Here is a 19,046-nt window from a genome sequence, read left to right on the forward strand (position 1 = left end):
ATCCTAGGTGGAGCATGGGAGTTTAGTATGTTTAATAATGTGGAATTGAAGTACTTCACAGCTTCATTGAGGTTGAGCTGATTGATGGGATTCCAATTACAGGGTTTTATTTATTTATTTTATTTTACATTTATTATCCGGGCTAGTCTAACTGGATGCATGTCCATTTTCAGCAGAGGCCCAGGCAGATAAGCTCCACTTGAAAAGATTAACAAAAAGCTAAACATAAACATAAAATGGTTAACATATAAATGCATGTACAAAAAGTAATAGCAGATTATTACATTACATTTCAATCGCTGAATACAAACAGTGTTACAGAACATTATATAAATTTGCTTGTAACTCGATTCTCAAGGAAGGAAGAAAAAAATAAATTTTTTTTTTTTTTTTTTTTTGTGGATAGAGTAAGGAACAGATTTGGATTAGTCCATGAAAGTAGAGGTATTGGTTGAAAAAAACGGTAGGTCAGCAGTGATGATGATAGCAATGCCATTTTAGATTAGTCTGGGTTTGTACAGGGGCATAATTTTTGTTTAAATAGTGTTAAAGAGGACATAGATGTAAGTTCATTTGGAAGTTGGTTCCAGTATTTTCCAACAGCATTGCAGAACAGAGAGTCATCACAGATATTGTTAGATATACTTGTGGATACTAATAAGTTTTAGTGCCGAGATGAAGTTAGATGGGATAAAATTCTCTTTGTTACGTATTTGTTGGTAGGTGGTAGGTTTCTCTACAGATGGGCGGTTTCTAACTATATATGTAGGCAAGTGGTCACTCAAGCTGTCAGGTAGGCTGCCAGATTGAGTTATTTGAGATGGTTTGTTTGACAGTATCCAGTCTAAGATAGCTAGACTGTTGCTTTGTCTGTTCTAGCAGGAGTTTGGATTAGCTGAGTGAATCCATGGAGGTTTATATGAAAAGTGGGTATAGGTGAGTTACATGTTGTCCAGTCAGTGTTGAAGTGTCCTAGAATAATGGTTTCCTGAGGAAGTGTCGTAGATGCCCAGTCAAGCAAGCACTCAAGGGACGATATATTACTCCCAGGTGGGAAGTAGCATCCAATTATATTGATAGTTTTTCTAGTGTTGGTTTTTAGGTTAGAGAGTAAAGTTTAGAGAATAGCATATGAACTGTTCATTAAAATCATAATCCATCCATTTGCAACACCTTTTTCCCATTTTTGCACATAGTGTCAGGGTGTCCATTCAGCAGTGACAATCATCTAGAGCCAGTGTTCACACCACCGGGTGGCAAGCCCTGTCTCAGTTGTTCATCCTTACCACACACATGCATGCATACTCATATGTATGGCCAATTTACCTGTTGCATGTCTTTAGAATGTGGGAAGAAACCGGGCCATCTGGGGAAAACTGACATGAAGACAGGGAGGACATACAGACTCCGCACAGAAAGTACACATGTTGATAACAGAACCATTGAACCCCTTGCAGTGAGGTGACAATGCTACCCTCTGCAGAACTGTGCCAACCAAAGCCACAATCCTTGTTTGCATATTAAAATACTACTTCCAGTACTTACTCAGTGAGATAGTCTGAGCTGTGGCCATCTGTTAATTTGTAGTATGCAACCTCATATTCAGATACTGCAAACCGAACCCACGTTGTAAATATTTATTTACAGTTTGTTAGCCAGGTTACTAAGCTGGCCTGTCCATTTTCAGTTATGACCAAGGTATATTAGTAAATGACAAAACAAAAGTTAGTGAATTAAGTACAGTTGACAAATTGAGTAGTTAGTATTAAGGCAGATTAACATAAAAGTAAGTAAAATTAGATAGTATATGTACAGCATATGTGTAAATCAGCAATGTAGGTATTCATATTACATTTGGGATGTACCTTACCAGACACCTGCAGCAACTGGAAAGACCCCAAAAGTACCTCACCAAGAGGATCAAAGGGCTCAAACAGATGCCATATGCTGCCCGGTTAAAGAAACTCCAGCTCTACTCAGTGGCATACCGCCTGCTCAAAGGCGATCTGTGCCTGACGTATAAAGCCATGTCCAACCCGGAATTAATGGACATGCTGCACCTCAGAAAATCCAAATCCCATCGAGCTACGCGCTCGAGAGACTTGAACCTCAGCACTGAAATAAATAGGACATGCTGGAGGGACAGATTCATAACCCAGAGGCTCCTTTCACTCTGGAATAAAATCCCAGTCCAGGTTAGGCAGAGTCCCTCATTGACTCTCTTCAAGAGGAATCTTGATGAGTGGATGGGAGATCGTAGGTTTACCCCGGGTATCACTTCTGTGTCACTGTTAGACAGAAACACAGTATACTAACCTCGAAAAAGGGCATAGCAAAATTAATTTAAAATGGGTGGTGAAAGCCAAACACACTCTGGCTAGGCTTATAAATGCCCTAGGACAGATAGCCTAGTATGAACCTATGATATTCCGATACAAATGCATATGAGCATATCTGGTTTGTAACATACAGGAACGGTTCCAGTATTAAGCTGTAGAGCAAATCAGAGGTGGGCATTGTATTACATTGTCCAGTATCCTGGAAGTATTTGCACTTTTTTCATTATGTAAATGGTTAATTATCTCTCTGTTCATTTCCCTTCAGGTCAGGTGTCTGTAACCAGTCTGTGTTTGTATTTTATTTAATTGTCACTATAGACCTCTATAAAATTCTGTCCATCATAGTAAACATTTCAGACCCTTCTTCCTGCACACATACATGCACACACACACTTCTGCAGGATGTGAAAGTTAACTTTGATCTGTCATAGCTGATTAAAACTTGTCAATTCAAAGTGGTAGCAAAGGCAAAAGCTCCCTGTACATTTTTACCTTTGTAGTTAAGTAAACAAAATCAGCATTTCACTGGCTAAATTACCAGTCTGTTTATGTAGCATTACCATATAACCCCCATGTTTCTCATCTGCAGAAACGAACTCCTTGGAAAATAGCTTCACTTTTAGCTGTTTGTAGCCCTTTTGCCTCAAGACAATCCCGTACCACACTGTAAAGTTATGGATGGTGACCATCTGAAAATTACAGCATTTACAGAATATCTGGTTTATAGCTGTCGATCATAAGGATAAGACAAATTCCTTTCTAAAACAACATGGACATTTGAATAGGAAAAAATGATGGAACCTTCATGATCTGTGGTAGGGAAATGGGTGGAAACAGGAAAACTGAAAAATGCTGAAGGCTTTTTGAGTGCTAAACTATGTGAAGGTGATATTATAGGGAGAAATAACATTTCTCCTTTGACAAGTGTTTTGAAATTGTAAATGCAGACATGAAAATGACTGAGAACAAGGCATAAGAGTTGGAAAAAGTAGGACCGTTGAGCAGCAAGTGTGCTTATTTTGCCATATAGTAGCCACTGAGAAGATGTAGCAGGGAAATGTTTACGTTGGCCATGACAGTACCTCAGTTTTGCAGTGATGCAACAATTGCTGTCTATTTGAATCGACTGGGGCATCATTTGCTTTCGGCAGAAGGATAATCATCCTTTGGCCATTGCATCACAGAGTGGTTCACTAGAGCCGTGGCTGCTTCCATTGCTTGGTTGCAGGCTGTATCTGTGGTGAATGTGTTCTGTAGGCACATGGTCACTGATGTGCACTTTAACAAAGCAGTTAATTTGGGTTGCATCTTTAGGAACAAAGCAGAGCATCTTTTAGGAGACGTGTGTTTCATGGTATTTTGCTGGAAATCCTCTTTTCTTCCGTTCGGGCTTGTTTTTCCCTGTGTGGGGTAAGTTTGAGATACTAAGTCTTCCACCCACTGCAAAGGGCCCTTCAGAGTAAGATGTAGTGGATAGGTGACACCTCAGCACATCGGCCGTCTCCAGTGGGTACCTTATCCCCTTCCCATCCCCTTTATGTAGGGATGTTCCAGCTGCTGCACTCTTAGTAGGAACACCTTCTGTAAGTAGCCATATGCTGATATTTGTGTATGTTTGTCAGTGTGCTTCTTGCAGCTGAGACCTGGTTTAGGTAGACGAGAACTGTAGATAGCACTTAGCTGTGGTGTAGGAGCAATATTAAGATGCCAAAAGGGACATGCCATCCCAGATGTGGGAGCTTAAAATTTAGAGCTGTGTGGCAAGTTGGAGAAGGATGCGGATCAAGCTGTGCCGTCTACTACAGAGAGCCCACGTAAGGGTCCACTGAGAGTCATTTCTCACAGATTTATTACTTAAATATTAGCTACCGAGTTAGAATTACTTTACGAAAGTTCTGAGTTAGGAATTTAGGATAGTTTGGTATGTGATGGTTAGCATTACTGCCTGACAGCTGTTGGTTTGTGATTTTCTTCTCAGCTAAGGTTCTTTTTTATGGAGTCTCCATGTGCTTTGTGGGTCTTTGTGGGTTTTCTCTGGGTACTGAGGTCCCTCCAGTATCCTGAAGAAATGCAGTTTATTGGCCGTTTTCTAAATTGTCTTTAGTTGTGCCTATGGTAACTGAATATTACCTCACATGTGTACATATATGTGTATATCTTGTTTCCTTCACTAGAGTATACTGCTAAGATTGATTTTTTGCCTTATACTGTTTTGTTGCCAGGATTGGCTTTGACACCCTGGAGAAGAGAAATCATGTACCTGGTAATGAGAGACTTGTATTTAATTATATCTTAATACATACATATGTGTATACATGTACCTGAGAATGAGAGACTTGTATTTAACTATATCTTAATACATACATATGTGTATACATGTACCCGATAATGAGAGACTTGTATTTAACTATATCTTAATACATACATATGTGTATACATGTACCTGATGAGAGACTTGTATTTAACTATATCTTGATACATACATATGTGTATACATGTACCCGATAATGAGACTTGTATTTAATTGTATCTTAATACATACATATGTGTATTCATGTACATGATGAGAGACTTGTATTTAATTATATCTTGATACATACATATGTGTATACATGTACCTGATAATGAGAGACTTGTATTTAATTATATCTTGATACATACATATGTGTATACATGTACCTGATAATGAGAGACTTGTATTTAATTATATCTTGATACATACATATGTGTATACATGTACCTGATAATGAGAGACTTGTATTTAACTATATCTTAATACATACATATGTGTATACATGTACCTGATGAGAGACTTGTATTTAACTATATCTTGATACATACATATGTGTATACATGTACCTGATAATGAGAGACTTGTATTTAATTATATCTTGATACATACATATGTGTATACATGTACCTGATCATGAAAGACTTGTATTTAACTATATCTTAATACATACATATGTGTATACGTGTACCCGATAATGAGAGACTTGTATTTAATTATATCTTGATACATACATATGTGTATACATGTACCTGATGAGAGACTTGTATTTAATTATATCTTGATACATACATATGTGTATACGTGTACCCGATAATGAGAGACTTGTATTTAATTATATCTTGATACATACATATGTGTATTCATGTACATGATGAGAGACTTGTATTTAATTATATCTTGATACATACATATGTGTATACATGTACCTGATGAGAGACTTGTATTTAATTATATCTTGATACATACATATGTGTATACATGTACCTGATGAGAGACTTGTATTTAATTGTATCTTAATACATACATATGTGTATACATGTACCTGATCCTGAAAGACTTATATTTAATTATATCTTGATACATACATATGTGTATTCATGTACATGATGAGAGACTTGTATTTAATTATATCTTGATACATACATCTGTGTATACATGTACCTGATAATGAGAGACTTGTATTTAATTATATCTTGATACATACATATGTGTATACATGTACCTGATAATGAGACTTGTATTTAATTATATCTTGATACATACATATGTGTATACATGTACCTGATAATGAGAGACTTGTATTTAATTATATCTTGATACATACATATGTGTATTCATGTACATGATGAGAGACTTGTATTTAATTATATCTTGATACATACATATGTGTATACATGTACCTGATAATGAGAGACTTGTATTTAATTATATCTTGATACATACATATGTGTATACATGTACCTGATAATGAGAGACTTGTATTTAACTATATCTTAATACATACATATGTGTATTCATGTACCTGATAATGAGAGACTTGTATTTAATTATATCTTGATACATACATATGTGTATACGTGTACCTGATAATGAGAGACTTGTATTTAATTATATCTTAATACATACATATGTGTATTCATGTACATGATGAGAGACTTGTATTTAATTATATCTTGATACATACATATGTGTATACATGTACCTGATCATGAGAGACTTGTATTTAATTATATCTTGATACATACATATGTGTATTCATGTACATGATGAGAGACTTGTATTTAATTATATCTTGATACATACATATGTGTATACATGTACCTGATAATGAGAGACTTGTATTTAATTATATCTTGATACATACATATGTGTATACTTCTGTACTAGTTAGTACACAGCTTGTTTCAAGAAGTACATAGGATGCTGTCCACTTTGCTGTATGCATACAGCATTTTCTGTGTACAGGTGCTACTGTTTCCATTTTTCTCCACTTCTAGCAAAGTAATCATGCCTGAGAACACGCTGTTAAACGGTGCATTTTCCAACCGGTATCCATATCCCAGGGAAAATGACCTCTGTAGGGCAATCCTCAAGGGTACAAAAGGTACATACTTACTGTAACAATATATTTGGAAGACAGTTGATTGTCTTTGGTAACATACCTTCTGCTCACCCCCCCCCCCACCACACACACACACACACCTTTGAGTTTATTTCCTCTGCCTTGTAGTACTGCCTGTTTCTTTCACTTCTGCCTCAGCTTTCATGCCAGCTACAAAATTAGGGAGAGGGAGATGTATGGTGAATGATGGGGAAGGGGGTTGTGCTTAATGACAACCTGCTTACAGATAAGGTATTGTTACGGTAGGTTAATAAGTTATATTTGGCTAGGAGAACCAAATGGTCATGTTGTCTAAGAAATGTAATTGTGGGAAGTCAGAAGCCATCAGTCTGCCATGCCAACAGCTCTTGCTGTTTGACTTCAAAACAGTATTGCCACTGGTTAACAAGGCATTTGTTTTTCTAACCAGAATAGGGGGATCAAGTCAGAGGCATAAGTATATTTTGAGAGTCATAGCGAATTGTTGAGGAGGTAGACTTAATAATGTCCTGTACTGGTTTCTGATTTATATCTGTGTACATCCTCTGGCTGGAATATCTTTTCCTCCCTAATGGCACTATGTTCTTTTTTTCCAGGTGCTGAATGTTGAAAAGAATCTAATCAAATCCCTTCCTGAGGCAATCGGAAACCTACCTCAGCTGCAGACCCTCAACATTAAAGGTTTGTTCAGTGCAGGATAATTAGAGATAAATGCAGAGATAATTCAGAAAAAAATGGTGAAGTTTTGGGAAGGAATATGTTTTTTTTTTTTTTTTTTGGGGGGGGGGGGGAGTACAGCAACCTGGTGCTTCTGTATGTATCAATACTAGATATACTGGAGATTAGTAAGGCATTCCCTGCATTAGTCAACATACTGCACCCTTTTTATGTATTTATTGGATGTTGTCCCTTCCGCAGCATCACTGTACCTTGAGGTTCTTGCCTTCCTATGGCCTACCTCAGTGATTCTTCCCTAGCCAAGGAAATCCTGACCTATCAGTGCAATTGTAGGTAACTGGTGACCTAATTTCTCCTGTCCTCCAGAGGTTTGCCCCCTGACAGACTGAGAAGTGCTGGATAGTTAGTCCTCAGCCCTTATCCTTCCAACCCTCTTGTCCAGTTATAAATGGCATTAGTCCTGTATTTCAAGGGGTACTGACCACCACTTACTGCCACATTGGAGTCGCAGAGCACCCTGCTTCTGCACTTCCAATCTGTATTGTACATTTTGCTTATGATTATTAGTAATATTTTTAATTTGTTTGGTCTCTTGTTAAACTGAGTGATTTTCTTTCATGAAATTGAGATCACTTGGGGCAGGACAGGAACATGATTAAAAGTAAAGCGACTGTGACTTGTGTGCCGTTGAAGGACAAGGCTGTCATCTCAACACTCTTTGCTTATCTGGGGGTTTTACCAGGATTTTGTTACATTAATGTTGGAGCACAGCTTGCAGTGATTTCTTTAATGCTGTAAATATTGATTTAAGGATTGTAGGTTATTAATTTTAGCCGAGGTGTTGATGACCATATTGCATTAAATCACAGAGGGTTATAGTACATTTTGCCTACACCCATCTATTACTGCTGTTACTAGATCTGGATCCAGCCACTCACTCTCATTTCCAGGTAAAACACAAGAGCTTCTGCAAGTCATACAACCTTGTTCAGATGAAGAAAGGGGCATTGTCTGACGGAATGGGAGAGGCCTAATTGTCTAGGTACATCTAACATGAGCCAAAAAAAGGCTAAAGAAAGGGAGCAAATGGTAAGGTCTTAGAACTTAGATTGCCCAGCAGGTCTGTCTTCGAGGCTTTGCCCCCCCACCCTCGCACCATCTTACTGCTTATCTGGCTCCCTGTTCAAATGTCAGCGCTCGAAATGCCAAGTGCCGAAAAGTTAAGAAAAAAAAAGATCGAAAACCTGGAGAAGAGTGAATGTCAAAATTCGCTCTTGTCCCATAAACTTCTTTTTGTGGGGAAGGGTGTGGTTAAGCCCCCACACTCACCCGCTTCAAAGTTATATACACCAATTCTGAGATCACTGTACCTCAGAGAAAAGAGAATGTTCTGAGAAATGGCCATCTCAGACTTAGTATATCTGTCTGCTCTTTGAGACATTCAGCCTGTTTGTTTCAGGATTTGCTTTTGCATGTCCCAAGATTTCGAATAGTCACCCTGCTTAACCCTAACAGTACTGCTACCCAAATCACTCAGGCACACACAAACATCAAACATGCCCACATTAAAACTATCCCGTTAGCCAGCCTTTACTCTAATCCTAACCTGCAAACACTCACACACAGTCCTGTCCCACTTACCTTCACACTAAACATTCATATTTCCTGCTTTTGCTGTCATCTGCACTTGGCAGCTTGCATTTGATCAAATTCTGCCCCTAAAATAACTGTTAACACACTCTTGCCAAAAGTGCCTTTCAAGCAACTGTTACTTATGTGCATGTATGTATATGCATGTACATGTGTACCTTTCTTCTTCATCCGGCTGCGCTCCTGTTAGGAGTCGCCACAGCAGATCACCTGTTGCCATTTCTTCCTGTCCTCTGCATCTTGCTCTGTCACACCAACCACCTGCATGTCCTCTCTCATCACATCCATAAACCTTATCTTAGGCCTCCCTCTTTTCCTGTTATCAGGCAACTTCATCCTTAGCATTTTTTTCCCAATATATTCTGCATCCCTCCTCAGCACGTCCAAACCAACGTAATCTTGCCTCTCTGGCTTTGTCTCCAAACCTTCCAACCTGGGCTGACCCTCTAATATTCTTATTCCTAATCCTGTCCATCCTCGTCACACCCAGTGCAAATCTTAACATATATCCAAACGAACTGAATGAGGCTCACCACAGCAATAAGTATCAAACCAACGATTTAATGATCGTTTAAAATCACAAACTGCAGTAACAAAAAGAGTAAGCGCTTTCACGTTACTAGAATGCTTCTTCAGACGTAAAACCACTGCTATCTAAACTCTCATTTTATAATACAATCAATTTAATTACAACTTAATTGAATCATTAATCAATTTGTTAAAGAAAATTTAAAGCAACAACTTCATTTATAACTTCATATACATAAGCACATTACCATAGAAATCAAATAAAAACACAAACATATTCATAATAATAAATATATAAATAAATGACAACAATAAAATGAAATAGAATAAAACATACATGTGTATGTGCATCTACATAAATACTAATAAATATACATATATAGTGAACTAATGTGCACAGGGGTGCGCTGCTAAAAATGGTTTGAGAGAAACCTTCTCATTTAAACCATGTCCCCTGTGACTCTGCAGCCTAATAATCCATCTATTTTCACGTTCTTCAGTAAAATTCCTTATATTCCCTAACCTATTAGTTTCTTTTATCAACTCAGTAACATTAAAATTAAATTTATGTATTTTATCATGTTCTATTGTATGTCGTGCTAAAGCGTTATGTTCATCTCCTTTACTAATGGCATACAAATGTTCCCCAATACGCTCCTTTAGGCTCCTGTTTGTTTTACCTACATAAAAACTAGTATAAATTTGGCAGACAGCTAAATACACTAGATTCCTAGACTTACAGTCAGCATAGAAATCAAATTTATATTCATGTCCTGTATCAGGATGTGTGAAAGACTTACTTCCTGATAAATATATAGAATAATTACAGCTTCTACAAGGAAGTGTGCCCTGTCTATTAGTCTCCAAATCCCTTTTATCACTACTACTTTCATAACACAATAACCTCTTTAAAGATTTCATATTCTTATAGGAGAAGCTGGGTTTGTCACCCACTATTTGGGCTATTCTTTCATCAGTAGTTAGTATACCCCAGTTCTTCTCTATAACATTTCTGATTCTATTATTCATATTTGAATATTGAATGGTTACCCTGTGTTTATTAACATTTTTATTATCAGTCTTCACCATATCCTCACTATTCCTAAATAAATATGGTTTACCTTTACCTCTTCTTACTGTTTCATTAACTTCATAGATGGCATCAACTTCATAATTACTATATCCCCTTACTAAAAAATCATTCTTCAGCATGTCCTGTTTCTTACTATAGTTGTAGCTATCCGTAGTAAGTCGTGACACTCTTAGAGACTGTCCTTTTACAATATTACCATATAAATGTTGAGGGTGCATACTGAATTTCATTATCTATCTTAATTATTTTTCACATCTAAAAATTCTATTGCTTCATAGGAGTATTTCTGTTCAAACTTCAAAAATTCAGTTGTCCCATTGATGTATCCAATGAATTCATTAAGTTCCATTTCAGTACCTCCCCACGTTAAAAACACATCATCTACAAAACGCTTATAAAACTTTGTGTTTACTAAAATTTACATTTGATAGAACAAAGGTACTCTCCCAATAAGCCAAGAATTAGCGCATGGAGTTCCCATCGCTACACCTTTTCTCTGTAGATAATAAGTATCATGATATGAGAACACATTGTTCTCTAGCACCAATTCAAGTAGAGCCAGAATCTTAATAATTACACCCCTCACTACTCCTTTACTTATTAAATATAATCTCAAATAATCCATCCCTATATCATTTGGAATGGAGGTAAAAAGTGATACAACGTCCAAAGTGACTAATAGCTCACTATTTGTCTCATTATTATTCATAATATATGTACCATAACTTTCCAAAAAATCCTGTGTCCCCCTTAGTATAGAATTAGTATTATTGACAATGGGACGAAGTTGTTTCTCAATAAATATCGAGGCTGGTTCCATCAACCACCCACCACTCGATACTATCGGTCTCAAAGGTGGGTCTATGCTAGTCTTATGTATCTTAGGCAAGCCCCGTATAACAGGAACAAGAGGATGTTCAACTAATAAGTACTTGTATAGGTCATTATCAATGGTATTACATAATAACATGTCATATAATTCTGAGTGTACATTCTTAATCAAATTATTGAGCATTGCTTTATTCAATGTACAATATGTCCCATCATTACTCAACATATTAATCATATTGGTGGCATATGCTTTATTATCTAAAACTACTATTGCGCCACCTTTATCTGCCTGACGAATAATTATTTCCTCATTTTCTTGTAGTGTTCTTATTGAACACAACTCATCATAAGTTAAATTAAAAAATTCTGGTTTACTTTTCACTTTATACATTTCAAACAAATCACGTTCACAAACTTTCTCAAAAGTCTCTAAAATGGGATGTACCTGTGGAACAAAAACAGAAGGTTTCAAAAAAACATTCCTTTTTCCCATCTCATTCTTGCCAAACAACAGATTCAAACCAACGTTTCTTATAAACATCTTTAAATCTAATATTATGTCCGTAATATCTATGGATTTCGATGGTATGAAAGAAAGACCATGACTTAACAATGATCTTTCATCATCAGTCAGACAATGTTTCGACAAATTAACTATTAAGTTTGGATAACAGGTCTCAGTATCTTTTTCTGGAATTCGTACCTGTCTTCTGCTGATTTCCTCTTGGCTGGACGCCCCCGTGGCGTCCAACTCGCCTCTGGCAGTTGTCGAATCGGTAACGGAAAAGAAGGAAAAGAATAGTCCTTATCAGTGAATACATCCAAAGTATCCAAACCACGAACAGAATCAACATGACAATCCTTCCTTCTTGCCCCATTCAAGACATCATTAGCCATGTTCGCAGCTGAAGAGCATTCTCCTGTAATAACAGTCCCATTCACACTCAAACCTGCAACTCCTGTACATGAAACTTCCGTCGAGGGTGCAGCTTCCACTATAGGCGGGACATCTACCATGGGCGGAACCTCCAATGATGTCACTGATGATGGTGGAGTAACAAGAGTAGAGCGAACAGTGGAATCATTACTTCCAATGTTACCAGTGGGAAGCATTCACTCCTTTTATGTCTGACACTAACATCCTTCCATTCTCCCTCGGCCAAGAGAAGACATGTCCCCCTTGGAAATCCCGTAAATCTCGTTCAAGTTTTTTCTTTTTGTCAGACAATTGTCTCTGATCTAGGGCTGTAAGTCTCAATAGAGTGTCAGAGATAAAGGACTGTCTATCTTCCACATTAATTTTACCCGCTAAATCATTCTCAGCTGTCATTATGTCTTGAAGTAAACCAGTTTCTATATCTTGATATTGTTCTATTAACAGTCTCATGTAGCTGTTGCTCGTATCAATGTTTAACTTCTGCCATTTGCTTAATAAATTCGGGTATGTGGTGCCAAAAGTCGGCATCTTTAGCACCCTCAGACCCCTAGATATTACCTTAAAGGATAAGCAGGCTTCCATATGTAGCCTTTGCCACTGAGTGACACGTAATTTCTGTAGTGTATTTTCTATCTTCCTGGTTAATTGTAGTACCTCTATACTTCTCTGCGTTCTTCCGGACTTCCTTCCATCATTGCATAGCTCATCTGTCCGTATACTTTAGGAGCGGATTATCAGCCATTGCTGCTGCTCCCCACACCGTATTCATACTACCATTGCCATTGTGTATCCTGGAGCCAATCTCGGTTCCTTCCGCCATGTCCCAAAAGCCGTCAAGAAAAAACAAAGCAAAAATATCTCAAACAAGACAGCTCACGGATGAAGAGCCTCAGCACAGCACAAAAACATATATCCAAACGAACTGAATGAGGCTCACCACAGCAATAAGAATCAAACCAACGATTTAATGATCGTATAAAATCACAAACTGCAGTAACAAAAAGAGTAAGCGCTTTCACGTTACTAGAACACTTCTTCAGACTTAAAACCACTGCTATCTAAACTCTCATTTTATAATACAATCAATTTAATTACAACTTAATTGAATCATTAATCAATTTGTTAAAGAAAATTTAAAGCAACAACTTCATTTAGAACTTCATATACATAAGCACATTACCATAGAAATCAAATAAAAACACATATTCATAATAATAAATATATAAATAAATGACAAGAATAAAATGAAATAGAATAAAACATACATGTGTATGTGCATCTACATAAATACTAATAAATATACATATATAGTGAACTAATGTGCACAGGGGTGCGCTGCTAAAAATGGTTTGAGAGAAACCTTCTCATTTAAACCATGTCCCCTGTGACTCTGCAGCCTAATAATCCATCTATTTTACTGAAGAACGTGAAAATATTTATTAGTATTTATGTAGATGCACATACAGATGTATGTTTTATTCTATTTCATTTTATTGTTGTCATATTTATTTATTTATTATTATGAATATGTTTGTGTTTTTATTTGATTTCTATGGTAATGTGCTTATGTATATGAAGTTATAAATGAAGTTGTTGCTTTAAATTTTCTTTAACAAATTGATTAATGATTCAATTAAGTTGTAATTAAATTGATTGTATTATAAAATGAGAGTTTAGATAGCAGTGGTTTTAAGTCTGAAGAAGTGTTCTAGTAACGTGAAAGCGCTTACTCTTTTTGTTACTGCAGTTTGTGATTTTATACGATCATTAAATCGTTGGTTTGATTCTTATTGCTGTGGTGAGCCTCATTCAGTTCATTTGGATATATGTTTTTGTGCTGTGCTGAGGCTCTTCGTCCGTGAGCTGTCTTGTTTGAGATATTTTTGCTTCGTTTTTTCTTGACTGCTTTTGGGACATGGCGGAAGGAACCGAGATTGGCTCCAGGATACACAATGGCAATGGTAGTATGAATACGGTGTGGGGAGCAGCAGCAATGGCTGATAATCCGCTCCTAAAGTATACGACAGATGAGCTATGCAATGATGGAAGGAAGTCCGGAAGAACGCAGAGAAGTATAGAGGTACTACAATTAACCAGGAAGATAGAAAATACACTACAGAAATTACGTGTCACTCAGTGGCAAAGGCTACATATGGAAGCCTGCTTATCCTTTAAGGTAATGTCTAGGGGTCTGAGGGTGCTAAAGATGCCGACTTTTGGCACCACATACCCGAATTTATTAAGCAAATGGCAGAAGTTAAACAGTGATACGAGCAGCAGCTACATGAGACTGTTAATAGAACAATATCAAGCTATAGAAACTGGTTTACTTCAAGACATAATGACAGCTGAGGATGATTTATCGGGTAAAATTAATGTGGAAGATAGACAGTCCTTTATCTCTGACACTCTATTGAGACTTACAGCCCTAGATCAGAGACAATTGTCTGACAAAAAGAAAAAACTTGAACGAGATTTACGGGATTTCCAAGGGGGACATGTCTTCTCTTGGCCGAGGGAGAATGGAAGGATGTTAGTGTCAGACATAAAAGGGAGTGAATGCTTCTCACCAGAAGATTTCTGGTAACATTGGAAGTAATGATTCCACTGTTTGGTCTACTCTTGTTACTCCACCATCATCAGTGCCATCATTGGAGGTTCCGCCCATGGTAGATGTCCCACCTATAGTGGAAGCTGCACCCTCGACGGAAGTTTCATGTACAGGAGTTGCAGGTTTGAGTGTGAATGGGACTGTTATTACAGGAGAATGCTCCTCAGCTGCGAACATGGTTAATGATGTCTTGAATGGGGCAAGAAGGAAGGATTGTCATGTTGATTCTGTTCGTGGTTTGGATACTTTGGATGTATTCACTGATAAGGACTATTCTTTTCCTTCTTTTCCATTACCGATTCGACAACTGCCAGAGGCGAGTTGGACGCCACGGGGGCGTCCAGCCAAGAGGAAATCAACAGAAGACAGGTACGAATTCCAGAAAAAGATACTGAGACCTGTTATCCAAACTTAATAGTTAATTTGTCGAAACATTGTCTGACTGATGATGAAAGATCATTGTTAAGTCATGGTCTTTCTTTCATACCATCGAAATCCATAGATATTACGGACATAATATTAGATTTAAAGATGTTTATAAGAAACGTTGGTTTGAATCTGTTGTTTGGCACGAATGAGATGGGAAAAAGGAATGTTTTTTCAAAACCTTCTGTTTTTGTTCCACAGGTACATCCCATTTTAGAGACTTTTGAGAAAGTTTGTGAACGTGATTTGTTTGAAATATATAAAGTGAAAAGTAAACCAGAATTTTTTAATTTAACTTATGATGAGTTGTGTTCAATAAGAGCACTACAAGAAAATGAGGAAATAATTATTCGTCACGCAGATAAAGGAGGCACAATAGTAGTTTTAGATACTAAAGCATATGCCACCAATATGATTAATATGTTGAGTAATGATGGGACATATTGTACATTGAATAAAGCAATGCTCAATAATTTGATTAAGAATGTACACTCAGAATTATATGACATGTTATTATGTAATACCATTGATAATGACCTATACAAGTACTTATTAGTTGAACATCCTCTTGTTCCTGTTATACGGGGCTTGCCTAAGATACATAAGACTAGCATAGACCCACCTTTGAGACCGATAGTATCGAGTGGTGGGTGGTTGATGGAACCAGCCTCGATATTTATTGAGAAACAACTTCGTCCCATTGTCAATAATACTAATTCTATACTAAGGGGGACACAGGATTTTTTGGAAAGTTATGGTACATATATTATGAATAATAATGAGACAAATAGTGAGCTATTAGTCACTTTGGACGTTGTATCACTTTTTACCTCCATTCCAAATGATATAGGGATGGATTATTTGAGATTATATTTAATAAGTAAAGGAGTAGTGAGGGGTGTAATTATTATGATTCTGGCTCTACTTGAATTGGTGCTAGAGAACAATGTGTTCTCATATCATGATACTTATTATCTACAGAGAAAAGGTGTAGCGATGGGAACTCCATGCGCTAATTCTTGGCTTATTGGGAGAGTACCTTTGTTCTATCAAATGTAAATTTTAGTAAACACATAAAGTTTTATAAGCGTTTTGTAGATGATGTGTTTTTAACGTGGGGAGGTACTGAAATGGAACTTAATGAATTCATTGGATACATCAATGGGACAACTGAATTTTTGAAGTTTGAACAGAAATACTCCTAAGAGGCAATAGAATTTTTAGATGTGAAAATAATTAAGATAGATAATGAAATTCACACTGAAATATACAGGAAACCGTGTTGGAGGGACAACATGTTACACAGAAGCAGTATGCACCCTCAACATTTATATGGTAATATTGTAAAAGGACAGTCTCTAAGAGTGTCACGACTTACTACGGATAGCTACAACTATAGTAAGAAACAGGATATGCTGAAGAATGATTTTTTAGTAAGGGGATATAGTAATTATGAAGCTGATGCCATCTATGAAGTTAATGAAACAGTAAGAAGAGGTAAAGGTAAACCATATTTGTTTAGGAATAGTGAGGATATGGTGAAGAATGATAAAAATGTTAATAAACACAGGGTAACTATTCAATATTCTAATATGAATAAAAGAATAAAAGAATTAGAAATGTTATAGAGAAGAACTGGGGTATACTAACTACTGATGAAAAAATAGCCCAAATAGTGGGTGATAAACCCAGCTTCTCCTATAAGAATATGAAATCTGTAAAGAGGTTATTGTGTTATGAAAGTAGTAGTGATAAAAGGGATTTGGAGACTAATAGACAGGGCACACTTCCTTGTAGAAGCTGTAATTATTGTATATATTTATCAGGGAGTAAGTCTTTCACACATCCTGATACAGGACGTGAATATAAATTTGATTTCTATGCTGATTGTAAGTCTAGGAATCTAGTGTATTTAGCTGTCTGCCAAATTTGTACTAGTTTTTATGTAGGTAAAACAAATAGGAGCCTAAAGGAGCGTATTAGGGAACATTTGTATGCCATTAGTAAAGGAGATGAACATAACGCTTTAGCACAACATACAATAGAACATGGTAAAATACATAAATTTAATTTTAATGTTATTGAGTTGATAAAAGAAACTAATAGGTTAGGGAATATAAGGAATTTTACTGAAGAACGTGAAAATAGATGGATTATTAGGCTGCAGAGTCACAGGGGACATGGTTTAAATGAGAAGGTTTCTCTCAAACCATTTTTAGCAGCGCACCCCTGTGCACATTAGTTCACTATATATGTATATTTATTAGTATTTATGTAGATGCACATACAACATGTATGTTTTATTCTATTTCATTTTATTGTTGTCATATTTATTTATATATTTATTATTATGAATATGTTTGTGTTTTTATTTGATTTCTATGGTAATGTGCTTATGTATATGAAGTTCTAAATGAAGTTGTTGCTTTAAATTTTCTTTAACAAATTGATTAATGATTCAATTAAGTTGTAATTAAATTGATTGTATTATAAAATGAGAGTTTAGATAGCAGTGGTTTTAAGTCTGAAGAAGCGTTCTAGTAACGTGAAAGCGCTTACTCTTTTTGTTACTGCAGTTTGTGATTTTATACGATCATTAAATCGTTGGTTTGATTCTTATTGCTGTGGTGAGCCTCATTCAGTTCGTTTGGATATATGTTTTTGTGCTCTGCTGAGGCTCTTCATCCGTGAGCTGTCTTGTTTGAGATATTTTTGCAAATCTTAACATCTTCAACTCTGCCACGTCAAGCTCTGACTCCTGATTTTTTGTCAATGCCACTGTCTCCAACCCATACAACATAGCTGGTCTCACTACCCTCTTGTAGACCTTCCCTTTCACTCTTACTGGTACTCGTCTGTCACAAATCACTCCTGACACTCTTCTCCACCCACTCCATCCTGCCTGTACTCTCTTCTTCACCTCTCTTCCACACTCACCATTACTCTGAACTGTTGATCCCAAGTACTTAAACTCATCCATCTTCACCACCTCTACTCCCTACATCCTCACCATTCCTCTGTCCTCCCTCTCATTCACACACACATATTCTGTCTTAGCCCTGCTGACCTTCATTCCTCTTCTCTCTAGATCATATCTCCACCTCTCCAGGGTCTCCTCCACCTGTTTCCTACTCTCACTACAGATCACAGTGTCATCTGCAAGCATCATAGTACACGGGGACTCCTGTCTGATCTCGTCTGTCAACCTGTCCATTACCATTGCAAATAAGAAAGGGCTCAGAGCTGATCCTTGATGTAATCCCACCTCCATCTTAAAAGCATTTGTCACTCCCACCGCAGACCTCACCACTGTCACACTACCCTCATACATATCCTGTACCACTCTTGCATACTTCTCTGACACTCCCGACTTCTTCATACAATACCACAACTCCTCTCTAGGCACCTGTCATATGCTTTCTCTAAATCCTCAAAGACACAATGCAACTCCTTCTGACCTTTAATATATGTAAAAAAGCACAGTTAGGGGAAGGGGCATCTGCCCCTGGAGTAAGATGGGGGGGTGATTGTCAATTGCCGATGGGGCTTTATTGCAGTA

The 19,046-nt window shown here is 36.9% G+C and overlaps 1 protein-coding gene across 1 annotated transcript in view; it reads left to right on the forward strand.

Annotated features, from left to right (window-relative positions):
- The window catches only part of LRSAM1 (leucine rich repeat and sterile alpha motif containing 1), a gene marked incomplete in the record, with an annotated part of 1,381,442 nt that overhangs the window by 439,776 nt on the left and 922,620 nt on the right, over nucleotides 1–19,046 (forward strand). The window contains 1 exon segment of the mRNA XM_044058294.1: nucleotides 7,330–7,414. Within this exon segment, the coding sequence (XP_043914229.1) occupies nucleotides 7,330–7,414 (85 nt within the window).

This window comes from Protopterus annectens, chromosome 16.part0, assembly GCF_019279795.1.
Source record: "Protopterus annectens isolate FY-2018-M chromosome 16.part0, PAN1.0, whole genome shotgun sequence".
In the NCBI taxonomy this organism is placed as follows: Eukaryota; Metazoa; Chordata; order Ceratodontiformes; family Protopteridae; genus Protopterus; species Protopterus annectens.